At 33.3% G+C, this 27,624-nt stretch overlaps 4 protein-coding genes, 1 non-coding gene and 2 pseudogenes across 5 annotated transcripts in view; 2 read left to right on the top strand and 5 right to left on the bottom strand.

Moving 5' to 3' along the window:
* On the bottom strand, positions 7,458-9,855 carry LOC104741461 (OPA3-like protein). Its single transcript, XM_010462346.2, has 4 exons — positions 9,497-9,855; positions 9,114-9,248; positions 8,413-8,499; positions 7,458-7,944 (listed from the first exon to the last, which is right to left on the bottom strand). Exons 1-4 carry the CDS (start codon positions 9,623-9,625, stop codon positions 7,780-7,782), a joined length of 516 nt encoding a protein of 171 aa, XP_010460648.1. The 5' UTR covers positions 9,626-9,855; the 3' UTR covers positions 7,458-7,779.
* Positions 10,486-12,973, bottom strand: LOC104743588 (annotated as a pseudogene).
* TRNAG-GCC lies at positions 13,235-13,305 on the bottom strand. Its single transcript has one exon. It is a non-coding gene; the product is annotated as a tRNA-Gly (tRNA).
* On the bottom strand, positions 16,909-19,058 carry LOC104741460 (syntaxin-61). The gene is made up of 8 exons (XM_010462345.2): positions 18,921-19,058; positions 18,483-18,556; positions 18,272-18,385; positions 17,928-18,041; positions 17,646-17,833; positions 17,415-17,505; positions 17,266-17,331; positions 16,909-17,132 (listed from the first exon to the last, which is right to left on the bottom strand). Exons 2-8 carry the CDS (start codon positions 18,534-18,536, stop codon positions 17,022-17,024), a joined length of 738 nt encoding a protein of 245 aa, XP_010460647.1. The 5' UTR covers positions 18,537-18,556; positions 18,921-19,058; the 3' UTR covers positions 16,909-17,021.
* LOC104741459 (glutaredoxin-C9-like) lies at positions 22,265-23,067 on the top strand. The gene has a single exon (XM_019235825.1). It carries the CDS (start codon positions 22,367-22,369, stop codon positions 22,853-22,855), a length of 489 nt encoding a protein of 162 aa, XP_019091370.1. The 5' UTR covers positions 22,265-22,366; the 3' UTR covers positions 22,856-23,067.
* LOC104741458 lies at positions 25,886-26,670 on the top strand (annotated as a pseudogene).
* LOC104741457 (NAC domain-containing protein 10-like) overlaps positions 27,115-27,624 on the bottom strand; it is a 3,230-nt gene continuing 2,720 nt past the window's right edge. Inside the window, exon 3 of the mRNA XM_010462341.2 lies at positions 27,115-27,618. Coding sequence (XP_010460643.2) covers positions 27,434-27,618 — 185 coding nt within the window. The 3' untranslated portion in view covers positions 27,115-27,433. The remainder of the gene's footprint in view (positions 27,619-27,624) is intronic.

Raw genomic sequence — 27,624 nt, 5'->3', positions numbered from 1 at the left:
AAACGAAGATATATTACTCAATGTATGAAAATGTGTGTTTTAATTTTCACATTAGCGGGTTGGTAAAACTAAATTTATATAGATAATAAATTAGTAATTTTTATTTGCTTACAATTATAATATTAAAATTATTATTTTATATTTCACAAAATAATGATGCAAATACAACAAATAAATAATATAAAATTGTAATAATACGTCAAAAATAAAATACTATAATATTCTAAAATAATTAGTATTCAAATAGACTAATAGATTTACATAACAATTAAAAATAAATATTATCTCAAACAAAATAATTAAAAAAAAATAATTTTTATTATTATATTATAATTTTTTTTTAAATGTTGACCGTGCTTTAAGAACTGGATATATCCTAGTTTCCATGTAATTCTAGAGGAAGAATAATATTTTGTTGATAGACTTGACATAGACTTTATGATAGGATCTAGGATATAACGACGAGAAGGACTTTTGATTCAATGGCTAAACAATGATTGTTTTATGGTAGTATCTAGGATATAATGTCTACCAAGTGTTTTAAGCAGAATTGAATACTGAAAAAATGTAACGTATTTTCATCAAAACGTCAATTAGAGATAGATAACCGTAATATTGATTGCCTTTGACTAATGACTACTGGACATTTCATATTAGAACTAGCCTAATATTACTAGACAATAGATCAGCGATGAACTGGCAACTTGATTTCATGTTTTGTGACTCTATTTCGTACTAATTATTTTAAGATATTCGTCATTATTAATAACACGACATCTTTGATAACAGTTATTTATAGCTTACGTTCGCAAACTTTCAAATATAGTACGCAGAGAGACATGTTACTAATCATGATTTGGACCGATAACTTTTTCTTGTTAATGAGATGTTTTGTACCTAATGTAAGAGTTGCCGTTTGACAAAAAAAATGTAAGATTTGCCAAGTACTTTGCATTCCTTTTGTTTTCGAGGAAAGAAAAGAAGAAACAAACAAAGGAATCTAGTAGGGTAAAGAATAGCAAAACCAAGAATTTGGACAAGTGTCGTCGTGAATACTCATTGATTATTATCAATCTCTTTATAAGAGAAAAGAGGTGTGAAAGGAGGAGGTATATTTAGCAAATGGCAAGGAAGGAATAACACAAGCTTTTTTCCACTAAGTTGTCAATATTCCTATTTTGTGATGCTCATTAGTTTTCATCATACAATACCATACCCATCTCTACTTTTTAATTTCATCAATGGTCATATATATTCATCGTGATCTCTATGTTTTGCTATTATTCTCATTTTCAAGTTTTACAATCCTTGTCGTATGAACAAAAATTCAAATCCATCATGTTAACTAATAATATCTCCCTAATTTGATACACATTATTTACTAAATTTTGATTACACATATTCTGATGATCACAATTGAACCATGTGTTAGACATCCAAATTTCCAACATTTTCTTTGAGTGATGTAAATAGCATTGGTTTTTTTTTTTTTTGTCAAACAAGTTGACCTTTCATTCAAATCAGATCCTCATAAAGAGGTGAGTTCTTACAGCATACAACAAGATAATCAAAAGAGAAAAGGGATAAGAGCTCCATGAGTTCTTCAAGAGAATCTGTTGGAACCAAGGTGGATTCGACCATAAAGACAAGCTTTGCAAAATCCTTGACCACCAAGTAGTCATAAGTAGTTGTAGCGGTTAACGCAATCGAGCTTTGAAAAAAGGATGTGACAGCGGTAGCACTAGATGGGTGTATCGCCAATATTAGAGATAAAGTAGTTGGAGCAACGTCATTCAACACTTTAAGATTGAAACTTATATCTCTAGAAGGAGCTTCAACTGGGGATCGAAAGAGTTGGGTGTCAAACCGTAGCAAAGCAGGTGAGTCCTCCCTCACATGAAGCTCATGGCCATGGAGGTTAAGGAGTTTCACACAAAGCTTGCAGCCGGTTTGACCCTGATTTATAATAGCAGACCCTAGCTTCCTATCTTTCAGTGATATGTGACAAATGGGGACCATGATTGTACGCTTCAGATTCACGCAGCTTGTTGGATCAAGTTCCAGATTAGAGTTCAGCAATAAAGAGACCCAAACACTGCTAACCGACTGGATTTGACAATGATATATCTCAGACCATTCTGCAGAGCACAATATACTGCTACCGAGGAATCCTCGACTTGACCAAGCAGATTTGATCGGAACTAGAGAAGGTGAGTTGGATATCACAATATCATTAACGGATCTAGGTAAGACCATCCACGACCCGACCAGTGCAGACAAAACACAGCACAAGAAGCTTCGATGGTCACCATGACTAGCAACATAGTAGATAGTCTCAGCCCTACATAACCTTAGCATTACTCTTGTCAATAACGCCGTTGTTTCCCTGAAGTAACTTATTTTCACAAATACAGACTTGAGTTTCTGGGGAAACAGAGGTGACTGGTTGATAAAGCATCGGTAACCAACACTATGTGGAGGTGTGGTCATAATGCCGTTGCTTTTCAACACCTTCATCCAAACCCGACACAATAACATATCAACCAAACCAAGGGGGACCACTACTCTTCTAGCATAGGATTCAAGACCAGCCAATCTAGAGTTAAGAGGTATTATGATGGAGGTTGATAGAGGGTTATAAAGATCAGACCTGGGCAGAGAAACTCGATGTCCAAAGTCATAACGTCGATAGCGGTTCAGCAAGAGTAGGCCTTTATGAAGCTTGACGAGGAGAACATATGGTGTCAGGATTTCATAGATGCATTGCCAATACCCGTTCCATGGGTTCAATTCGAACTTCAGATGGAGACTACATCCATCAACTGTAGAAGATCGGAACTCCATTTCGGACTGGTTTGACAAGAGGGAGAGAGCGATAAACCTGAACCATTTGCTTATTGCATTTGGGCAGTAGCTTTTGGTAATGGGCCGAGGCTTAGAGATAAGGCCCACCAACATTGAAAACCCTAGAGATACCCTTGGTTGGGTAGGGGAATAAGCGCTGAAGGCGGCTGCGGCAAGGCGGGTCAAGGATCGGAGTTGAGACACCCGACGCCGGAAAAAAACCAGATTCACTTCTCCCAGTCGCTTGTGCAGATTGTAGCTGGTGGATTTGTTTTGAAGGCCAATGATGATTTTGGGGTTAAACGCTGCTTCATAGATGTTATGGGCAGAATATGAGACTGAGGAAGAGATGTCGGCCAAAACCCCCCTCTGTCACCACTAAGCATTGTTTGTCCAAAGCAGGTTGCAAGTTTGATGGAGGGTTGAAAGAGAAAGAAGCTTCCCAATGATCGAGCTAGATACCAAGAAGGGATTGCAAGCAGCGAGTAAGAGTGATCGAAAGCAGGGGATACCGTAGAGTCCCGACGCCGGCGAGTCATAGCTTCACCGGCGTCGTAGGGGATGAAAAGATGAGTTTCCTCGATATTTGGGCCTGAGAGAACTTTTTATCTTTTTTATTTATTGCGTCCACCTATGTAAATAGCATTGCTATGCATCATATCCCTTGGTTAGTAAAGTGGATTGGTCCACCACTTCACTTTCAACTTAGATCCGGACTAAATTATTGACAGTTTGCAAAATACTATATTTTATAGCTGTGTTGATTTGCCTAATCTAAATTTACTGTTTTTTTTTTAATTTTATTAGTAACGTTTCCAGCTGAACCAGCCTTTGATGGAATACATTTCTTATACTGTATGTTGACCATAATAGATTTATATGGTATGTGTGAAACGTCCACCTCAAATACAAAAGAAGGGCGAGGGCGGTTCCACTAGATGATGCTTAAACGTCGAACCCATATTTCTAAGAAAGCATGTGCCCCGTTCGAAAAAAAAGTAGGGGTTTCAAAGAACAAATGATGTTCATCAAATATGTCACAATCTCCCGGATAAATTATCCATGAAATAGTAGCTTCAACATCAACATTTTCATATAGATATCACTAGAACAATCAAACCAATTTGACAAATCCAAGATTTTGTTGTGGATATATACTATACAAATTTCAAAGAACGTGGATGATATGTCTATTAGATCATTACAAGTCGCATGCGTTTTTAAAAAATGATGTCTTGTTTTGTTTTTCTTTTCTTCTTTTTGATCGTTGTCATAAGAACAAAAACTGAGATGCTTTTAAGGAATTCTATGCATTTGTCCAAATGATTTTTTCCACCAATTATTCCCTTTCTCTACCACCAAAAGAGATTCTCACTTTTTATTTTATTAGTAGTAAGTTATATATTAAATTTATACGAAACTTTATGTGGAATAAACATAACAACATATCTATAGCATAGGTTCTTTTTGTTTTCTTTCTCATTTAAAATGAAATCGTTTAGGAACAAATACATTACTCTTTTAGAAAATAAAAATTTGATCACCTTTTACCATGAAACCCAAATTAGTTGTCGCTGTAGTTTTGACCTTATTAATATATGGGAAAATTGGAAAAAAAAGTATATTTTTTTTAAAAAATGTCCATATATACTTTAGTTCTTTATGTTTGGTCATATAGGTTTTATATTAATTAAAATCCAGTTTTACCCTTAATTTTGAAAAAAAAACTTAAATAAAAAAATACAAAAATATAAAAAGTAAGGGAAAATTAGAAAAAAGGATATTTTAAAAAAAAATGTCCATATATACTTTAGTTCTTTACGTTTGGTCATATAGGTTTTATATTAATTAAAATCCAGTTTTACCTTTAATTTTCAAAAAAACTTAAATAAAAAAATACAAAAAGGTAAAAACTAATTTATTTACAAAATTTTTTTAAAAAAAAAGTAACCCGAAACCTCTGTATGATTCTCGAAGGATTGGTCTCGATTCACAGTCATGGTTATGTTCATTGTGATCTCAAGTCCGATAATCTCCTTATCTTCTCTTGCAAAGATTCTTCGTACGAGTTGAAGATTTCTGATTTTGGAAACACTAGAGAAGTCGGAGAAGTTCCAGGTCACCGGAAAATTGATTTCCCGTTTGTCGGAACGCGTGTTTACATGCCACCAGAGTCTCTCCACAGCGGGGCCGCCAAGAAAACCCTAGATTTGCGGTCGTTAGGGTGCTTAGTGTTGGAGAGGAAAGCTGTGGAGTAATAGACCGTATTAAGTAACCCATACGTACGATAATATTCCAGAGAGTCCATATCTCTTCAACTTCTTGAGAAACCTGCAATTTTTGCAGCACATCCAGGCGGGCAAAATTATCAACAGGAAAAGGAAGAGATAATTTCTAATGCTAAGATTATATTAATTCCCCAAATCTTTCCTTTGCAATGCATATCTCAATCACATTGAACTGAACCGGAACTATCTTATCTAATATTTGGACAGACCATATCAGAAATACAACTTACATTTTCATGATCATCACAGAAGTGGGAAATCAAGTAACTCAGGCAAATCATTATGAAAAGCAAAGATAAACATTAAACCGCAATACTCAGTTCTCTGTGGGAGTCTCGAACAAAACATGAAAATAATTACCATAATACCATGGTAGCCATAGTCATATTTAAACTCATAAGCGTCATTACAGAGGCATTAGAAAAATATATATCAAAGCAAGGATTTAGTATATGACATACTCTTCTGAAACGAACGGGTTGCTCCTGGTTGTCCCAATCTTATCCAACATTTCACCTAGAAAAGGTAAGAGAAGACAGTGTCATAACTCAATTCAATAACAAACAAACAAACATGGAAAGAAAGACAAAAAGGAGAGAATGTATCAACCAGAGAGTATAGAAGATACAGAAATTGAATCGTTGATGTAAATGTCAATACATGAATACCTTCGCCATAAGAGTTAAACTGTAGATGCCAGCGACACTCATCACGGCGGCGTAGATTTAATGTAATAACACGTCGCAATTATCGTCAGTGTGGATTATATTAATTTTACAAAATTCATGTAAAACCGTTTAACTGTTAATTTAAACCAGAATCTTTAAACCGAGTCTAGAAAGCTGTTGGAATCTTGACCTCACTTCTCTTTAGAGGTTAGATTCATCCCATCTCTCCATTGTTCTTGATTTGTTTCTCACTCACAAACCCTCTAGAACAATTAGAGAGATATCTCTTTTATGTCTATATTGTTACTTGTTCTTGATGATGGATCTCTTAGAGATTAGGTTTAGCCACTACAACCTCTTTCTCCTTAATCTCACACACATACTTGTCTCTTACAACAATACAACATATTTATACCAATACTATTTCTAACCTAAACACATAAGTTAAAACAACCAAACCCATTAACATTGGACTTCAACACTTTTATGGCCCAAAGGTCTTTTTCTCTAATCTTCTTCTTCTTCTTCCTACGACCAATGCTTCTTCTTCTCTTCGATGTCTTCTTCTGTTGCTTACTCTTCTAAGATCTTCTCTGTTTTTCTCTGTTTTTCTTTTGTAGGATTAAGCTATGAATCAACTTTCAACAAAAGCCTATGCAACTTCAAGACTCCGAAGGCAAAAGGATTATGTGATTAATCTCATTCTCAAAACTTATTTTTCGTGAGAGAAGAGAAGTAAGCAGAGCAAAGAAGAGTAACGAAGAGGAAGAAGAAGAAGATGATGATGATGATGATGGAAGAAAAAGTTATAGACCTTAACCACAACCGTCGACGACATTGATCTCTCCTCTCCTCCGTATCACTTCTCCACCTTACGACTACTCTCTTTTCCCATCTGTCTTATTTTAAATTAGAAATCAGAGAAAACTCCTTTGGAGAGTGATCAGAGTTTATACACTTTTAATTTTATTTTTTTTAAATAGGATCTTAATTTTTAGTTTCCTTTTTTAAAACTTCACTTCCTATATTTAGTGAACTCTAAAATTTTCTGACTATATATTCTATATTTTTGTAGTATATATCTACTAATTTTTTTAAAGATAGAGTAAAAAGAATGAAACATATTCTAACGTTTTCAGAGTATAGAGTAAATCGTAGAAAGTTTATACTAAAGCTTTTAGAACATAGATTAAACTGTAGAATACATACTCTGAATATCGTAGAATATTGAATTTCGGACTACTAAACTATTTAGAACAATAAATTTTTATGAAATTAGTATAACATGAACAAAGTGGTAGAATACAAAATCCGATATTTTCAGAACAATAGAAAACGTTTTCTAGATGTTTTATATCAAATTTTATCTATCAAAAAAATAACTTATATATATATATATATATATTTTGTAAAAAATTATATTGCTTCTATAATTCTATATCTACATATTTTTCTAGATTTCACTTTTTAAAACTTGTAAAATTTGATTTTATTAATTTGTATAGATATTTTAGGTAAAAATGACCATTTTGAAAAAAGGTGTATATGGACAAAACTTTTTTTAGTGATCCTTTATTTCCAATTTCCCCTTAATATATATACTAGTATAATAAACGATTATATGATGTAGGTAGAAGGAGAAAAATCTCATTTTGCATCTGTCAAGGACTCAAGGTCGCTTTCATTATGAATTCGTCATTATCCAACATTGCCTAAAATGTAGCAATTGGTCTTAGAAGACAAACGTGCACCAAACCCACAACATCAAAAAAAAAATTATTTGTCACCCTAATTTGATTGTTAGAGAAAGCAGATTGTTCTTGATGATGACGATACATGTATATGTATCTATAATGGTCGATCTATAAGAATGTGGAGGAGAGAGAATCATAAACTCCCCTATCTCTTGTGAAAGGGAATCATTGCCGTATTGTCGACATTGGTTTCATTCTCGGAGATCAATCAATACGATGATGATTTCAATTGGATTTTGCTGCCGTCCCGCTACTTGTAGTACTGGGCTGTGGTTTTAACTGGAAAACGCCGCTCAGTCCGCGTGCTTTCGCAAGTTGTTCAAGCTCCTCTAGCTTGCTCTTGAGATCTGCGACTTGCTTTTCCAGTGCTTCATCTTTCAATCTTAACTCCTGTAAAACCACGAGATTCAAAGCATCTTAAACTAATCAATAATCTAACCTCAACATTGTTATTTCTTCGAACAAACATACAAGTTAGCTCGGTCTCTTAACTAGTGAAATCCTATTTTGTTTAGATGTTACCGCAGATTTCAAGTCACTGGGAACAACATTGAGCACGACTATTGATAATTGTTTTCATCTATGGCAGAAGTCGCAGAAGCTTCAAGGGATGAGAACCAATTCTAAAGGCTGCAACTTATAGGAAGTCTTAAGTTAGGCATCTTAAATCTTTTATCTACGCGAGTTGTATATTGAAAGTTCTTCCTGAGCTTTTCGATGTATGCTAATTTGATCCATATAAATATGCAAACCACTCTCATTTGAAGTACTAACTAACAGCATCTACCAACTATTAATCCTGAACAGCAAATGAAAAATTGACGCAAAAATTATCCTCCAAAAAATGTTCCTGTGTACCTCTAGCTCTTGCTTACGTGCTTCCTCTTTTCTTGCTTCTGACCGAGAACTTCTCTGCACCTCAAAAACAACAACGGCTCCACCTACCTGCTCATACAATGTATTAGTTTTACAGAACAATTGTATAGACGAATGACCCTCAAGATATCTGAGTTTGACACCATCTCCCACTTAAACCAAACCCCCACCAACTAAATGGAAGAAACTAAGAAACACTTACATAACTTATTAGCATAGGTTTGTAGTATCAGATTAAAAAGAGAAAAGATACTATCGATATGATGGTACATTTCCCTTAAAATCTTAGTACTTTTGATAGAAAATACAAAAGTTTTATCCCCGAAGCCAAGTTGGATACTAACTAATGCACATACACCTAGAGATAGCTGAAACAACATCACTGTCTGATTGTATGGTATCAACAAGAAACTGATAGAGTAAAGCTAGAAATCATTTCTCAGTTATTCCATGAAAAGAGTTCAATCAAAACATAAGCTGTTTAGTTTTCTCAAAATTTTGCTTCCCTAAACATCTTGACCAGGTAAAGATCCAATATCTCAAGGCCACAATAATCCTTTTCACATAAAACATTACCAATTAATGAAAATGCAACTAACCATCGATGAGCTAGAACGAATTACAAATTCAAATGCTCATCTACAAGTCACTGCACAAAGAATGGTTAGTAAAAAGAGTGTTACCCCAAAGAGGAAGAGCTCTCCAATGAGATCAACAGCAGCTTGAACAGCCTTTTCTTCGTCCAAGGGACGAATCTCTACATCAGTGGCATGACCATATATCCTTCTTTGCATTTGCGTCGTGATTCGATGATTCCTCTGTTCACATATTTTCCAACAACACATCAAAATTCCAAATTCACAAAACTTGTTCAATCGAATGCTTCAACAACTATTAACCTAACAAATCATATATCCCGGAGGTTCCAAATACTTAGGAGACATCATCGGAATTGAAACGGAAGAAGAAACAACGTAATGATAAAATCGAGATCAAGAAACGAAACGATTCTATAAAAAAAAAAAAAAAAAGCGAGTTAGAATCAGAGGGATTCTAAGAAAATCACCTGAGCGAAGTTGATGATAGATTGGCGAAACTTGGGATGAACCTTAGCTTGATGCTTGAGCTGACTAGCCAAGGGTTTACTTATGGTTTTAACCAAGAGTGTGCCCAGTTTCATCAACGGCAACACCATTTTTTTTTTTAATTTCCGAAAGAACCTCGAGAAAAGCTTAGGAGAATCTCAGTTGACTCGAGCAGAGGGGATGCAAAGGGATCTAGAACTAAGCTGGGTGAGCATAGAAGGATCATAAGAGCATAGAAATCGCCATTGTGATCAATCAAAAGTTTTTTTCGAATTTTGTTGGATCTGATTGATGAAGAAGAAAGAGGAGGAGAGGTCTGGAAGAGAGAGCTGAGTCGTCGTTTTTGTTTGGGTCGTCTTTTTACAACTTTAATTAATTTGTGAAATGGACCCCTCTCTTTCGTTTTTCTTCTTTCGCATGTTCAATTTGTTGAATTAACTATTAAGACCCAATTTTGACGGAAACAAAAACGTGATCCGTTTTGTGTACAGTAGTAGTAGTATGTGATAACAAATGTTTATTTTAGCTCATCTTTTATTTTTACAAATTTGCTGACTTGTGTAGTATTTTATTTAACTCATAGAATCCAATAGCCTTTGTGTTGTATTGTTATATGTAAAAGAGACACTATCAAATATTAATAAAGTTGGAAGGAACCAAACCAAACACTCGTATGTGATCATCTAGGGGTGTAAACTTGTGCTTAAAAGGGATGACCATACGAGTATGAATCCATATCACAGAAATATTCAGAGATTGGGAACTTATAGTCCCTTTGATGTCCTCAGACCAAGTTAGAACTGAATCAAAGGGCTCTGAGAACTACTGAATCATCCCCACGATTAATGTACACACTCATACATATACGCTAATAACTTAACCCTTCCTTGTATTCAAAACACACACGACACGAAAACAAATTCACCTAAACAGTTCAAACACACAAGATATACATATATATATTATCAGATCAACATCTTTTTGGACCTCCAGTCCGAAGTCTCTTAGAACGATGCTCGGCATCTTTATCACTCCAAAAAGAACCCTGGAGAGTCAAGCATCCTGAATGCGCATCGATGACTCTTCTAATGATAGCTTTGCGTTCAACATGGTCACCAATCTCATGATCAGCAAGCGGTGGGGACTTGGCCAAGCCCTTAAAAGTAATGTAGACATGTGCCCTTCTGGCACTGAGTCTCTCATCCGGGGGATTCTGATCTTCTTCCTCAGTTTCTATCACCACTTTCAGAATCTGAAGCTTGGGCAGACCACTCTGCAATATCTGCAAGCAACATTAACAGTTTTGGTGATCGTTAATAATTTATTAACAACAGTCAGATATGAAAAATTCTTGGGTTCACCCCTAGGGTGAACAACTCTCATTCACCCCTCCTAATTAACCAATCAGAATACAACAATATGTGATGTCATATCTTATTAAAAAAAATAAATCAAAATTAAAATAAAAAGACAATACAAATTAAAGAAACAAATTATGTAGATCTTTTATTAAGGAAATTATGTCGGTTTGTTGTTATAAAAGAGGATTAGAGTTTAAATTTGTAATTTTAAAATTTTTATATCGGTTTGGGTTTATAAAAAATGGTTAGGATTTAGATTTTATAATTAAACAAAATTATATGTCGGTTTGGGTTTACAAAAGAATAGTTAGAGTTTAGATTTTACAATTAAATGAAATTATATGTCGGTTTGGATTTACAAAAGAGTGTTTAGGGTTTAGATTTTACAATTAAACAAAATTATATGTCGGTTTGGGTTTATAAAAGACTGTTTAGGGTTTAGATTTTACAATTATACAAAATTATATGTTGGTTTGAGTTTAGAAAATAGTAGTTAGGATTTAAATTTTACAACTAAACAAAATGATATGTCGATTTGGGTTTATAAAAAATGGTTAGAGTTTAGATGTAATAATTAAAAACTGTAATTTAATATTTAAATTAATAATTTTAAAATTAATTGATCTTCAGAATTTATTTTCTTAATTAAGATTTGTTTCTTTAATTTAAAAAGGGTGAATAAGAGTGGGGGTGAACTCAAGAATTGTCTCTCCGATATATGGTATATCATTGATATGCAAAGAGAAAATTACTTACACCAAACATCCCTGTATCAGTTGCACAAATCAAAAGTTCCAAATAGAGAGAAATCCAATCAGTGGTTTGCCACTCTGATTCCTTGAGCTGCAAAATCAAAGCACGAAAAATATGTGATCAGCACTACTGCTTAGAATGATCAAATCATGAGCAAAAAAAAAAAAAAAAAATTAAAATGATCATGTTGTGTGTCTTCTTAGTAATAAAAAAATAATCTTACGTACCACGTAAAACCGGTTTCTATCATCATTCAATGCATCATCTGACGGCCAATCAGGCAATCTACCTTGGAAGACGAGAACACCATCTGACACTGACACTACGCTACGATGAAAGTGAGGTATGAAGGGCTCCTTGGGGGTCAAGGCCGCTATGGCGCAACATTATTAATCAGCAAGTGAGATTTGATTTTATAGTACTCTCTTGATCATTTGTATTTAAACAAAAAAAAATTTAATGAACCACAATTATATTAGTCACCTTCATCTTGATTTTGACCTACTACTTTTTTAGGTCTAGCAATAGAAACGGCCACATCCAAACTGAGATACTCCATTTCATCAACTTTAACCTGAAAGGTTTGCTGGAATGGAGGGATAGCTGCTGGATCGTGTGCAAGAAGAGTAAAGTAGTAGGAAGACGCAAGGCTCATTGTCGTGATGAATTTCTATACAGCATCGAGCTTGAAGTTTGCCCCCTGACAGAGATCAGATGAATTCAAAGAGAGAATTTAAATTCTTGGATGTGGTATAACACAGGACATGTTGATGAAGCACCAAATATATATATATAGAGATAGAGAGAGAGAAAGAATAGTTATTGAATAATGAATATACCTGCAAAATATTGTAACGATGAAGGCCCAACAAAGCATAACCCTCGAGCAAGAGCTCATAAGCATGACTAATACCTTCGGGTCCACAGTGGTAGGAAACCATTCCCTTAACTGGTATTGGACCTCGATACTCATCGATATCAAAACCCTAATTAAAGAAGACCCCCCATCATCAATCATCAATGTAATTAATCAGAGTTAGTCTAGCCTAAAAAAGCAATATATATATATATATATATATATAAACCCTAGATCTAACAAAATATACACTAATCAGTTTAGCTAGCCATCCCATAAACAAACAACACTATAATTTAGGGTCAAGAATATAATTTATGTGTGGAAAAAGAGCAACAAAATTAAATCATTGGAAGATAAAAGAATTTTACATCAGATTCCGCCGCTACACGCCAGTATTCCCTCACATTACGAGAATATTCCTCCGGCGTAATACTGTACTCCTCACACACCGTCGTCCTACTCATCTTCTCCTCCGCCTCCTTGTGTCTCTGTGTGTGGGCCTCTCTATTTCTTTATTAAAAGATCTATCCAATCGATATATCCCATCCGCTGGATTCTTTTATGGGATTCAGTTGGGCCTTATCAACCCCAATCTTATCCAAGAGTGAAACCTTGTAATTCGGTTTATTAAAAGCTTTTTCGTTCAATTACCTTTATTAACTTTGGCTTATATTTTTTTTACTAGGTATTAGTCCAGGTAACATATTTTTTTTCTTTGAATTGAAGAAGTTAAAAAGACAAAAATGTGCACCAGCCGGGAATCGAACCCGGGTCTGTACCGTGGCAGGGTACTATTCTACCACTAGACCACTGGTGCTTCGTTGCCCACGTAACATATTGTTATTGTTATTATGTTTTTCGGTGTACATCAAAATTTAAAACCCGCCTAGTATGAATTTAAATAAAGTAAAAAAAATTAAATTTTCTTTTAATAATAATATATAGTGCAATTAAGTTATATTGTATCTTACATGTCATATGCCATATATTTTTCTGGTTGTAGTCATATTTCAGAATCATTGTGATATCTATTTTCATAAAATTTATTTTGCGGTGTTAGTTATGCATATTTTTTTATTTATTTATGGTGATAGCTTAAATAGATTTAAAATTTTTCAATTAAGAAAAAATAAAAAATAATAAACTATAGGTTTGATGTGTTTCATACATATATAACTAAGTGAGTCTAACAAATAACAACAGATTATTAGACTAATACATTTTCCATAAAAATAAAAGAAAAAAACAGCAATTACTTTATTAGGTTGTTATCTTATGGACTTTGATTTATATAAAATGATAATGTTTCATATAGAAATTTTTTTTTTAACATATTATGGCGTACTAGACACATAAACATAAATACTATTTCTTTTGTTAACAAACGTTAAGACCTAGAACGGAACTTAAGTTTTCTCTTTCCAATCTAATATATATATATATATACTTCTATTCTGTTATAACATTAAAATTTGACGTTTTACTTTAAGTTTAACTTTATTTAGGCTATTGTCTAACATTAGTATGTTAAGTCATCAATTTTCTGAAAAATAAATTTAAAATTTTGAGATCAACAAAAAGTTTATTAAATAATAAAAGATTTGAATTTGTAATCAATGATTATTATTTTTTAATAGTTCATCACATATACATGGAATCACTACAAATAAATCATAATATAAAGTCTTTTAATTAATGTCATTTTAAAAAATTATGAGGTCAAAATTTTATATTTATATACAGATACAGAAAAAGTGAATGACTACAACATTAAAAATTTATTTGAAATTATATTTATATACAAATACAAAAAAATAAATGACTACAATTGAAAGTAACAAACAACAAAGTATATATTTTCGAGTACAGTATGATAAAATTAAACTATATATCATATATTACATGTAAAAATAATGATATTGTAGAATTTATATAACAAACAAAAAATAATGATATAGAAAATGATGATATTGGTTATGCTAATGTTGTATCAAAGGTAATTATTTGAGAGTTACAAAAATGCAATTAAGTGTTTTATGCCATATTCAAAGGCATGGAGTTCCCAGAGAATTGCACAAGGAGTTTGACTGCACCAACCACAAGCCTTCGAGTGTTGATCATGAGGATCCTTCCATGATGCGCAAGAGAACTTTCAAAAATGCTCGAAGACTCAACACACTAGAAGAAGCTTTGCATGAGCTCCAATGGCAACCGATATCAGCGGGCTTAATTCTTTACTCAGGAGTGAGTGGAAGAGGAAAGTTTGCTTATCATGGTCCTACCAAAATGCGGATTCCTCACCCTATCTTCCTCGGATATCACTTTGTAATTATCTATGGCCTTGACATAACTGATGGGGAGCTTTTGAGTGTATGCAAAGATAGCAGTGGAGATGGAATCAGTGAAGATGGCTACATTTACGTCTCCCTAGAGATTTTGTATATCCTTGTGGGTGTAGAGAGTAGACTTAAAGGACTGTTGAAGGCTCCTCTCATTTAATACAAACGAGTCAATGTGCACTTGAACACATTAAAACATGCACATCAATAATAAAAATAAAACAAAAAACAAAAACTATAATATGTAAGACAAAGAAATCACGCCTAAATTTTAAAACTGGAATCTCTAATAATAATAATGATTTGAAAAACTTTATTTTGAACAATCAATATATACTATATATATATATATATAACATTTGAGGATATTTGTATCAACATTCAAGAAATACAAACAAAAGTTGTACAAAAAAAACTCACAAACAAGATAAATATGCGGTGACACACATTGACGATAAGAGACTTAATCAGAAATTAGGACACCAAACTAGAGAATGTCATTTTTGATGTCAATATTTTTTATAAATACAATATTAACTATTAAGATTTGTTATGCTATGTAATTTGGGATCATAATATAATATTTTTCATGATCTAGTCATTCCTAAATAATGAAGTACGCGGTCACATGAACTTTTCTTTCTTTTCAGTTATAGTATGGTTTTCTTTTGTCACATAGATTTTTTTTTCATTTCTTATAGTATATTATTCTTTGAATGTGTCCAGTACCTAACAGCTTATGCAACTGAAAAAGAATTCGGAATGTTCATGGAATTCTGGAAAATTCTGAGTACATTGGAAGAGGAAGCTTATCAAGATGGAATTCAAAAACTTGCAGAAATTCTACAAGGAGTAGCAGATTCATATTCACCACTAAGGTAGTCATCGCAATTTTGCTTACCACTTGAACAACAATGTCATGTCTGTTCTTGATAAGGTACATTGTAATTTTCTTACCTTTTTTGTAGTCTTGTTTAACATTGTTTTTGTTTGTGCATGATCTCTTTGTCTTCTCTTGGGTATTGTAATAATAGTACACTAGGTAATGGCGTTAAGGGCATATGAATTACTCTCAACTTGCATGCAACTCTTTTTTCAAACATAATATTGCCACACTTGTCTATCTTCTTCCTTCATTTGGTCAAAATTATATATTATTAGTCTAGCCATGAGACTAGTAATAAGTTGGACTATCTTGGAGCAACCAAACCAAACATAACACATGCTTGTGTTTGTCGTATATGATCATATAGGGGGTAACCAATTCCTTTTTCATCATCAACTTGTGCTTAAAAGGGATGGACCATACGAGCATGAATCTATCACATAAATATTTAGGTACAAAAACATATTCAGATTCAGAATTTGTAGGCCCTTTGATGTCTAGGTAGTGTTCAGATCTAAAGACCAATAAGGCGGTTTAGGTTTATAAATGAGGATTAGGGTTTATAATTAAACTAGAATATGTGTCGGTTTAGGTCAGTTTGAGTTTACAAATGAGAATTAAGGTTTTGATTTAATAAATGAAAATCAGGTTTTACAACTAAAGTTGATTATGTGTCGGTTGGGTTCCACTAAATTAATATTTTTGATAATTTTCATTTTAATATGTTCTATTTATTTTAGTTTAAATTTTATTTAAATATAGTATGACATCGAGCATTTTCATTGGTTAAAAACAAAAGTGATGAAGCCCAAGTATTGCTCATAAAATTAACTTAATTTGAAGAGTTTTATGTATGAGTTTATCCTGTTTTGTGAGACATATCAAACAAATTATTTTAACCGGCAAAAATCGAGATGCTCTTGTTATGTAATTTAGGTTCATCTTTTATGATACTTATTCTGAAATTCCGGAAGAAATGAATTTGTATTTTATATGCCAAAAGAGAAAACTTGGAATTGGTTACTCACTTACTCTTACTCTACAAGGCATAAACATTTGTTTCAAGTTACTGGTTATCAGATAAGAAGTTTATTTATCAGGACTTGAACTATACGTGATTTATTGCGATCCCACAGCTAAAGAATTATAATTTCAATCTCAAAAGCCACAGTTCCAAATATGATTGGTGATCGGATAAGAGAAGAAAAACCAGAGAACTTTATGTAAATATGTTCCTATTTGTTTCACCACACACATAACAATGTCAACATCAAAATACCATCTCTAAAATTCTGTGGTAGCACGGTATTAGGTCAAGAAGACGAGAACAAAAAGGATGATGAACAAGACAAGCAAGAAACATATCATCATCATCTGCCCTTTCGCTCCAGCTTTCTTCATTACCATTCCCACTTTTTTCTGTCACAAAACCATTTTCATTCATTCACATTTTTATCAACAACAACAACAAAAACCATTTTCATTGTTTCACTTTCCACTTTCTTAAGGCTTACTTCACAATCAATACAGCCATAAAACCTTAAGGGGTTACCTGAACAAACTCAAGCCGGTTCTTTGTACTGTCCATCTCCGTATCCAATTCATCTATTATTCTCTCCTGGAACACCCAATAACAAAACACTTGATGTTCCTGATCTCTACTGATATTACTATTGTTAAATCCATCTCCATATTACTAACCTGTGCTACAAGTTCATCGTGAATAGTGAGCCCCACTCCTCCAATTCTCTGTACACTTTTACTGAGCTCATCCAATTCTTCATCTTGTTGCCTGAAGCGACAAAAATGATGTCAGGTTATAAAACTACTCTGTTTGAACAAACCTATGCTACAAACTAGTCTTCAGACACTGCAATTTCATAAGCAAAGAAAAGACTGCAAAAATATGTAGAAAAACTGAAAGAGCTATACTTGATCAACAACATCTGCCTATCTGATTCAGACTGTACAAAACCGTCATCATCTCTCCCTCCATACTGATCGTATCTATTTGCTTCATTCGCGTTTGGCATTCTCATTAGTTCTCTGCGCACTTCACTTGCATGACCAGCTCCAGAACTTACCTTTCCAGCTAAAACACCAGACTTCACATTCCGCACCTATAAAGCGTATCGTAATTTCTTGCACAAGTCAACAAACAACAAATTTATCCTACTCTATAAAGCAGTATTCGTTACAAACTTAGAGACATACCTGTGTCCTAGCATTACTAGTCCATCTCCTCCGTTTTTCAAGCTCAGCTTCATCAATGCCATACCACGAAGGATCTTTTGCTGCAACTGTAATCGCTTTTTCCAGCTCATCAACCTTCCTATCAGTAAAGACAGCTTCAATATCCATGAAAGGACTCTAATTTTGACTAGCACACCTACTTATTCTATTGGAATTTTGATCATGTGGGTAACTGAGTATTGACATTCCATTCTAACAGATCAGCTAGTGTTCAGCATCCATCATCCCATTAACACAAAATAACAGAATCCATAGACACACACACACAAACTGGGATTAATAGGATAGTGACTAGATACGAGTACCTGCCACTCAATGCTTCCACAAGTAGCAACAAGCTCCTTCGCCACATGCGCTTGATCCCCCATGTCGGGAGAGATACGCTCCCATTTGTGGAATGTAGATTGCAACTTATCAATCTAACAAAGCATCCATCACCAAAACCAAACACATCAATTACTGTCCTTAAAATCTATTTTTTTTTAAAAACACCTCTAGCTATTCCGAACAACTTACAGAATCCTGAATCTCTTCTTTAACAATGTAAAACGGATCTTGCGCTGAAGACATCCTGACACAACTGTGCTACCCTATACACCAAAATAACACAGCTGATTACACAATACAATCAAGTTCATATTCTCAACAATGAATAACACAAACATTAACATAGACAGTTCTGGAAATTACGCAAAATTCTAAGATTGCTCAATTAGGACTATATCACAATGATCAACTCGGTGAAACTATTAGATCCAGACAATTCCGATTAAATCAACTAATCTAGATTCAAAACTTTCTACAGTATGACGGGTTACAGCATTATCAATCTCTATACTTAAAGATCTACACAAACCTTAGAAAAAAAATTATTGCGTTTAGGAAAGATAACGATAAGGATCAAAGGGAAAGCAGAAATTGATGTAAGAGGAAACTTGAAGAAGCTTATTTTACCTAGGAAGGATTAGTCGAAACGAGACGCGACGGAGATCGAGAAAGAAGAAGAAACGACGGTGAAGCAAAAAAAAAAGTCCGGCGTGAGACTCGTCTCTCTTACGTAGCAAAACGCATCACCTGCGGTTGGCTTTGAGTGATTCGCTGGAGGAGGAGGATCGCTGAAAGGCTTCGCTTTGGGCTTATTGGTGAAGCTTATAAAGCCCAATAACAAACCATAGAGCCCTTTTATTTTAAAAGAAACTAATATGTTTTCGAAGATTACTATATACAATTCATCCTCTATATAATAAAACGAAAATACACAACATTATTTTGTAAACTATATAATTTGAGGAAGTTGGTTATAAATAGGTTATAGATTAAGTTTTATATTATTTGTATAGTCTGGATTTATTTTTTACAAAAATCTTAAAGAGAATATTCTAAAGAATCATTTGATATTAACTAACTTACCATATTAATTTTTTTATTAAATTATTCATCAAATAAAATCTTTTGATATCTAACTTAACATATTAATTTGTTAATTATTATTATACTTCACCTCTCATTTTTATATATGAGTCTATTTTGGTAAACAAATAAATTTTCATATTATTTATTATAATTAAAAAATAGTTTTATTTCCGGATATACCATAAGTTGAATTTTTAAAAATAAATATAAATGATTCAATCTATAAAATATTCAATTTTTATTAATATTATTCTTTAAAAATAATATCTATTGAATCAAAAATTTTACTGAGTAACCGGTCAAAATTTGAATATTTAAATTCAATTTCATACCTTTTTATTGAATTTTATAATTTTATATAATATAATAAACTTTAAATAATTTATTTTGAAACTTGATATTAAAGTTAGAAACTATAAACACTCTAAATTGGTTTGTTATAGCAATGTCAATAATATGTCACTATAATATGAAAGAATTTAAAAAAAACAAGTATATTAAAACAAAAAGTATAAAAACATATTAAATTACTCATAATATAATAACTCGCTTTTTAAAAACCAAATTCACAAAATTATGTCTTATAATGACATTCAAGTCATGAGGTAGAATATACATTGTTGAAATAACTTCACGTACATAAATTAATACAACATATTAAAATTTTATTTTAAAATAGAAAATATACAAAATTTTGTATAAAATAAATTTAACTAGTGTTATAGCACGGATACTTTAATTGACGACGAAGATTATAAAAAAAATGTTAGAAAAATGACCATATGCATTGAGAAACGCAAAATTTACATGTAAAAATTCGATCGAAAAAATGATACACCGAGATAGTCCTGGGCAAATAAACCGAACCGAATGGACCGAACCGAAATCGAACCGAAATTTCGGTTCCGGTTCGGGTATGGATAGTGGACAATAACCGATTGGATAGTGTTTTAATTATCCATGGATATCGGTTATTAACCGAACCGAACCGATATCCATTCGGTTATCCGAATCAAACCGAACACGTACTTAAATTATGTTTTAGCCGAGAATCGAACCTGAGACCTCTACAAACTGGAATGTGCAACATGGCCACTGCGCCACGTTGAAGTTTTAGCTTTGTATTACGTGTTAATTTATATAAGGTAATAAAAAGTAAACAAAAAAACCATATATATTTAGACAAAAATACCAAAATATTTGAAATAAATCAAATATCAGGAAGTTTTTAGATATATTTGTTAAAATATAATCAAATTTTATTTAAATAATATTTTAAAAATTTATATTACACTATTTTGGATATCCGGAACCAAACCGAAAATAACTGAAACCGAACCGAACCCGAACCGAAATAGTAAATTAACCGAATGGATACTAAATCTCTATATCCAAACTAACCGAAACTGAATGGATATATCCGAAACCAAACCGAATACCCGAATGCCCAGGACTACACCGAAGACATGCATGTACGCACTAACGCGCACACACTATTTTTTTTTAACGTTTTAGGACGATGATGATTGATGAATATGTTAAACTTCCATTTCAGGATTTGGTCGAAGGATGCAAATTGGAAAAGGCTATTGAAAAGGTTAGTTAAAGGGTGACGAGAATTTAAGTCTTTAATAAAGAGACACGAGACAAATATTGAAATATAATATAGTAATTAAACTCTTAATGAAGGAAGAAAAGAGTGCATGAAGTTGAAGAAGAAAATGATGTCAGTATTCCATTTAAACCAACCAATAATGCTAAGTTGGTGCTGACGTTTTTTATATACCGACTTTTTCCACCGTCCATCGTACGATCGTCGATGGTTCGTTCTTTGTTGGGATCTTCTCATTTTTAAGGCTCCACTACGCCGAAACTACCGACTGCACATTAGTCTGAGAGTAATTATTAATGCCAAACTTGTTTTTTTTTTAAAGTCGCTTTTAATGGTTTTAAAAGATTATTGTTTCAACACGATCACTTCCCCATAAAATATATTGCTCATCATGATCTACTTTCATCCAAACACGGTCGGCCAATGCATATTTTGAGATTCAGTGAACTATTATGACATGATTCAATTAATTACATTAGTTTTGAAATACTATAACATACTCCCTCCGTTACAAAATATAAGATGTTTTAACTAAAGCATGCAGATTAAAAAGTTTTTACTTTTAACAAGTTCAACCAATCAGTAACAATATTGCATAATATAAACACTAAACTAATCTAAAAGTTGCATAAAAAATTGAAAACATCCTATATTATGAAACAAAAAACTTCTCTAAAACATATTATATTTTGAAACAGAGGGAGTATCTACTTTTCGTATAAATTAGAATTTTGTTTGGAGTTTTCACCACTCAGAATGTTTTCGTCTTCCAGTGTGACATGTATTTTCTCACCTTTTTAATCTAGAGATGTTATTTTGAACTTGAATTGTTCGAACTTACATCTGAAAGTATCGAACGTTAAGATTTTATTCTCTCTAGTCTCTCTTCATTTTAGCAATTCCAAAACAAAATTGTGTTTATACAAATTTAATTAGTATCGTCTGATTACCTAAATTATTATACGTATATATAGTCCGTTGATTCAAAGAAGCATCCACTATGTTTAGTTGATGGTCGAGATCCAAAGAAGCATCTACTATGTTCACATGCGAATATTTGTAAGTATTAAAGACAAAAAAAAAAATTTATTGATATAAAACTAGTAAACTATTATGAAACACACAACACGTAGAAGGGTAAACAAAATCAAAAACATGCTGATTTCTATAAGAAGAACTAAAGTGGGATATATCCAAAAAGTCAGCGTGAATCATGTGCTACGGAATACGATAAAAACAGCACACGGTCCTATATGACCAAGTCCACTCTCATCCGGTGACGTCAAAACAGCATAACATATAGCTTGCTATGACGCACATCCTTACGTAACCATCGTTGACGCTCGACTTTGTGTCTCTGGTTCTCTCTTACTTCATGTACTTATATTTATACCAAAACCTTCCCTTTCCTAATTGGTATTATATCCATCTTTTAAACACACACCTGAAAAAAATGCAAGGAACGATTTCTTGTATGAGAAATTATAACATGAACACAGTCGGGGAATCTCTACGGCCGCTAACGCTTAAAACACAAGAAAACGGTGAGAGCGTTCGGACGTTGGTGGAGGAGAACGCGGTGATCGTGATTGGACGGAGAGGATGCTGCATGTGCCTCGTGGTGAAGAGGCTGCTTCTTGGACTTGGAGTGAATCCAACGGTTCTTGAGATCGATGAGGAAAGGGAAGAGGAAGTGTTGAGTGAGCTAGAGAAGATTGGAGTCCATGGCGGCAGAGAAACGGTGAAGTTACCGGCGGTTTATGTAGGAGGGAGGTTGTTTGGAGGGTTAGATAGGGTTATGGCCACTCTTATTTCTGGTGAGTTAGTTCCAATTCTTAAAGAGGTTGGGGCTCTGTGGTTGTAATTGTAATTAAGAATCTGGTTGTTAATATCTCGGCTTTATAATTGGATTGTTTATATTTTTTTTTGATATGTGTACAAATAAATAAACTAAAAATTAAAATCTTAAGTTGAATTTACCTATAGATTGTATAAAATGGTATTCACTAATTTGTATTGTTCATTGGCTCATTGTATTCTCTGCTTCTACTCTAAATGGATTTGTTTTATATAAAAGATTCTTTAAACAAACGTGAAATGTGTCAAAAAACCATATTTTTGGTGTATTACTAGTTAGATGATACTGATTTAAAATGTGAATAAATTAAAGAGTCGGAAAAAAAAAACTCTGTTCTTGTTGTTCGCAAAGAACATTTAGCACTAGAGATGGACATTAGCCTATCCTTCTTTGTGTCTCTATTCATTTTTTTCATTCAATCGATTTGATGACATACTCTAAAGATAACCAAATCGAATGAACAACGTGCTTGGATTATCAGTTGGGAGGCCAAACTATTCTTCAAAGGTGTTCAAGAACTCTTGGAAAACAGAGCTGCATAGGTAACTAACTTAGCGGTCACCGCCGCTATACAACATTATTATTAATAGTCAGCAAGGGTGAGACTGATTATATATAATACTCAGATCGACTGGTATATTAAAAACAAACATAGAACAATGTATAATGAATCGCACTATCCACCTTCATTTTGATCTCTTTTAGGTCTAGCAATAGCGACTATCAAATCTAAACTGCCAAATTTTTGTTCATCAACTCGAACTGAAAGGTCTTTTGCCAAGGGGTAGCTGCCAGATCGTTTGCGAGCAAAGTAATGTAGTAAGAGGACGTTAAGTTCATTGACTTGTTGAATTTCAATAGGGCATCAAACCCGATGTTTGTCCCCTGACAGATGAAGAAGATGAAATTAAAAGAGTTTACATCGGATTTGGCCACTATACGCCAGTCTTCCCTTTCATGACGGGTGTACTCCTCTGACGAATTACGCTCCTCGGTCGACATATTTTCCTCCTTCTCGCAATATATATGATGTTAGGTTTTGCCGGCACAAGAACTAAGAAATGATTATTTTGTTTAAAAAGTTAAAATGTAAAACATTATTATTATTATTATTATTATTATTATTATTATTATTATTATTATTATTATTATTGTTGTTGTTATTATTATTATATCTAATTGGAATTATTCAATCAATAACAGAATAAATTGCAAAACACAATGATTGAAACAAATAAAATAAAAATAAATTAATTTTGTATTGGAATTTGAAAACTTCAAAAAAGAAAGCAAATTATTAAATTAATATTCTTAAAACATCAATTAATCAATTATTATGTGAGTATTATTCAACAATGTGTGATATATTGCGTGAATGGAGAGAAAATATGACCATGGTTGGGGAGTTCAACTAGAAATTGATGATTGTAAAACTATGAGGGTAAGAAAATTAGATTTTAATTCGTGTAATCTACACTTGAAAGTTGAAATCATCTTGTTTACTATTACGATATCTTTTTATCTCTGAGCACGTCTTGATTGTTTCCCTCTCTCTCTTTTTCTAGCTATCATTGCATTTAGACATCTCTAATCAAATTAAAAGCTTACATATCTTTTTTTTTTTTTTTCAACAAAATGGTTTACTTACAAAGGATGAATGAGAAGAAATGAATAGGCAAATGAAAACGTGGAAATTTTGGAATAATGGAAAAATAGAGCTCGTGATGAAAAAAAATGTGCAACTAATTAAGGAGTAAGGACGATGGTTGTTACAGGTAGGAAGCTATATCGACGAAGTAGTACTGCCAAGCTCCATCTTGTGTGTACCATGATCCAACGTTGATGATATCATCTCGTGTTGCTATTCCTGCTTAGTCGCAAATATTTTAACCTGATTCATAAATTTTTGGCTCATTTTATAGTGTTTGGGAAGGCTTAGCATCACCAAGCTTTTACTTCGGATTTATATGTATTCTATCTTCTCTTTGTAAAACTTAAGCTGAGTCATTGTAGGATTAGCTGGAACAAAGGTACGTTCTCGCTAATTCTTCAAATGGACGTACTGTTTAATTTCAACGTCTTGTGTGCATCATAATTACCATAAAAGCATTCAGGAAGAGCCATTGAGTCACATGTTGATGTTGGTGTCGTACGTTGGTCATCTTGTTCCCATGAGTTATCGGTGGCTCCTAGCCTCCTATTCTTTATCATCTTTCAACTTATACGTTCCATGAAATTTTCATGTGAATTATCTTTTCTCGTGTCTGCAATAATGCAATGACAACAAACAAAGACTTCATAAATATAATATATATATCTTGCTAAGACGGTGACAGCTAAGCTATGAGCATGCTAGGAAATATATTTCAGAAAGAATCGTATCTAATTAATACGACAAAAGAGAGTTGGCTAATCACGTATTCCAATCCTTTATGAGAAAAAAAAGATAGCAACCAATACGTGTTTCACCGCGTCACATGAAATTTAATAAAGCTATGAAAGATTTCCAATTTTTCAAAAGTTGTAGTTCCTTATGATTCAATAGCTTCATTAGGTTGCTGCTATATATACCCATATCGATATGTTTGTCTTAGACTCAAGTCACTCAATAATCACCATGAATAACACTAAGCCATCAATTCNGCCTCCTATTCTTTATCATCTTTCAACTTATACGTTCCATGAAATTTTCATGTGAATTATCTTTTCTCGTGTCTGCAATAATGCAATGACAACAAACAAAGACTTCATAAATATAATATATATATCTTGCTAAGACGGTGACAGCTAAGCTATGAGCATGCTAGGAAATATATTTCAGAAAGAATCGTATCTAATTAATACGACAAAAGAGAGTTGGCTAATCACGTATTCCAATCCTTTATGAGAAAAAAAAGATAGCAACCAATACGTGTTTCACCGCGTCACATGAAATTTAATAAAGCTATGAAAGATTTCCAATTTTTCAAAAGTTGTAGTTCCTTATGATTCAATAGCTTCATTAGGTTGCTGCTATATATACCCATATCGATATGTTTGTCTTAGACTCAAGTCACTCAATAATCACCATGAATAACACTAAGCCATCAATTCTGTTCTCATTCATCTCTTTGTTCCTTCTCTTGTCGGCTGTTGCTAAAAGTGATGGGGAACCAGTCAAGGACAGTAACGGAAAGCCACTTAAAATACAGACCAAATACTTCATCCAACCAGCTTCAGGTAAGAATGGAGGTGGTCTTATCCCAGCAAGCGTTGACTTAACCCATATATGTCCATTAGGTATTGTCCAAACAGCCCTTCCATTTCAGCCAGGCCTACCTGTTACTATCTCCGATCCATTAGCTTCCTCCGAAGGCAATGTGGTCACAAATACCAGCATAACCATAGTCACCAATCTGGCTTTGCCCTTCTTCGAAGATATGGGAAGTCGATTCCTCCTCTCCGATTTCCGACAATATCTATGTAACCACTTGTGGTAGTGCTAACAATGGAAATAGCTTATTCAGGCTTCAGAAATATGGAAACGACGAAAAAACTTACAAGCTCGTTCATTACCAGAATGACTCGGACACAAAAGGTAAGAGTATTGGTGCCACTACCAGCTTTTATGGTGCACCCATACTTGTTCTTAATGATGCTGAAGATGATAAGAATGCTTTTCCGATTAAGTTCCGTGAGGTTGGGACATCTGAGAAGAATGCGTTTGAAAAATCGAGTCTAAAGATGTTCCCTTTCTTCTAAACTATAGAGCCTTGAGACTCGTGTTAGGTTGTAATATGCAATAAATGGTTGTAATCCCTTGTAAAAGTAAAATAAAGCAATAAAATGGTTAATCTGTTTAAGTTTTTTTTTTCTTAAATGAAGTAAAGTAGTAATTTAAGAAAACTTAACGTGTCATGCTAAACACAAAATTATTCTTCCTTAGATATCATATTACATTACATGCAAATTTTTGGCAGATAGACGACTTTTATTAGTTTGCCCCCAAAAAAAAAAGACTGACGAACTTTATTTTTTAGTAAGTTGATCGAGGTAATTTTAAGCTCCGATACATTTTTTAATTAATTTTATAATAATCAAATTTTCATCCTAAAAAAAAAGACCTTTCATATCTTTTTTTATTATTATTTTTACCTTTCATGTCTTCAATTCAATTCACACACGTTTAACGCCACGACCAGATCCTTCATGAAAGTGACGAGCACCAAATCATTTGCATCAAATGCTAAAGAGGAGCAAAGAGTTCCATGTGTTCCCATTCCCAATTCCATATAATATCCTTTATTTCTTAGCTTAAATTATTACAACAATTCAAAAAGAAGAGCTATTACCGTATTGTTTTGACATATTTTATTCAGAAATAGAAAAAAAAAAAAACAAAACAAAACAAAACAAAGATCAGTAATGTCTGGCGAGGTTAAAGTTACTCCCCCAAGTAAATCCCTAAAAAAGGTTAAAACCTAAATCCCCCAAAAGCTTTTGAGATAGTTTACTATGATAGTTACCCAACACCTACACAAAGAATCTGTGCCCTCTCATTCTTTCCCTCATCTTTACTCCATCTCCATTTATATATATTAGGTTCTATTGATTCTTCATGAAGCTTTCTTTACCCTTACTTGCATCACAAGTAAACCTAAGAAAGGAACATGACCCATCGCCTTCATGAACCACCAACTCTCGAATCACCTGCGACGCCTCTTCACTTTTCCCTCCATGCTCATACCCAAAACCGGTCTGAGTATTTTCATAACTAAACCGGTTTAGGTTTACAA

This window comes from Camelina sativa, chromosome 14, assembly GCF_000633955.1.
Source record: "Camelina sativa cultivar DH55 chromosome 14, Cs, whole genome shotgun sequence".
NCBI lineage: Eukaryota > Viridiplantae > Streptophyta > Magnoliopsida > Brassicales > Brassicaceae > Camelina > Camelina sativa.
The sequence above is the reverse complement of the archived record's forward strand: the minus strand, read 5'-3'. Positions and strand labels throughout refer to the sequence as shown.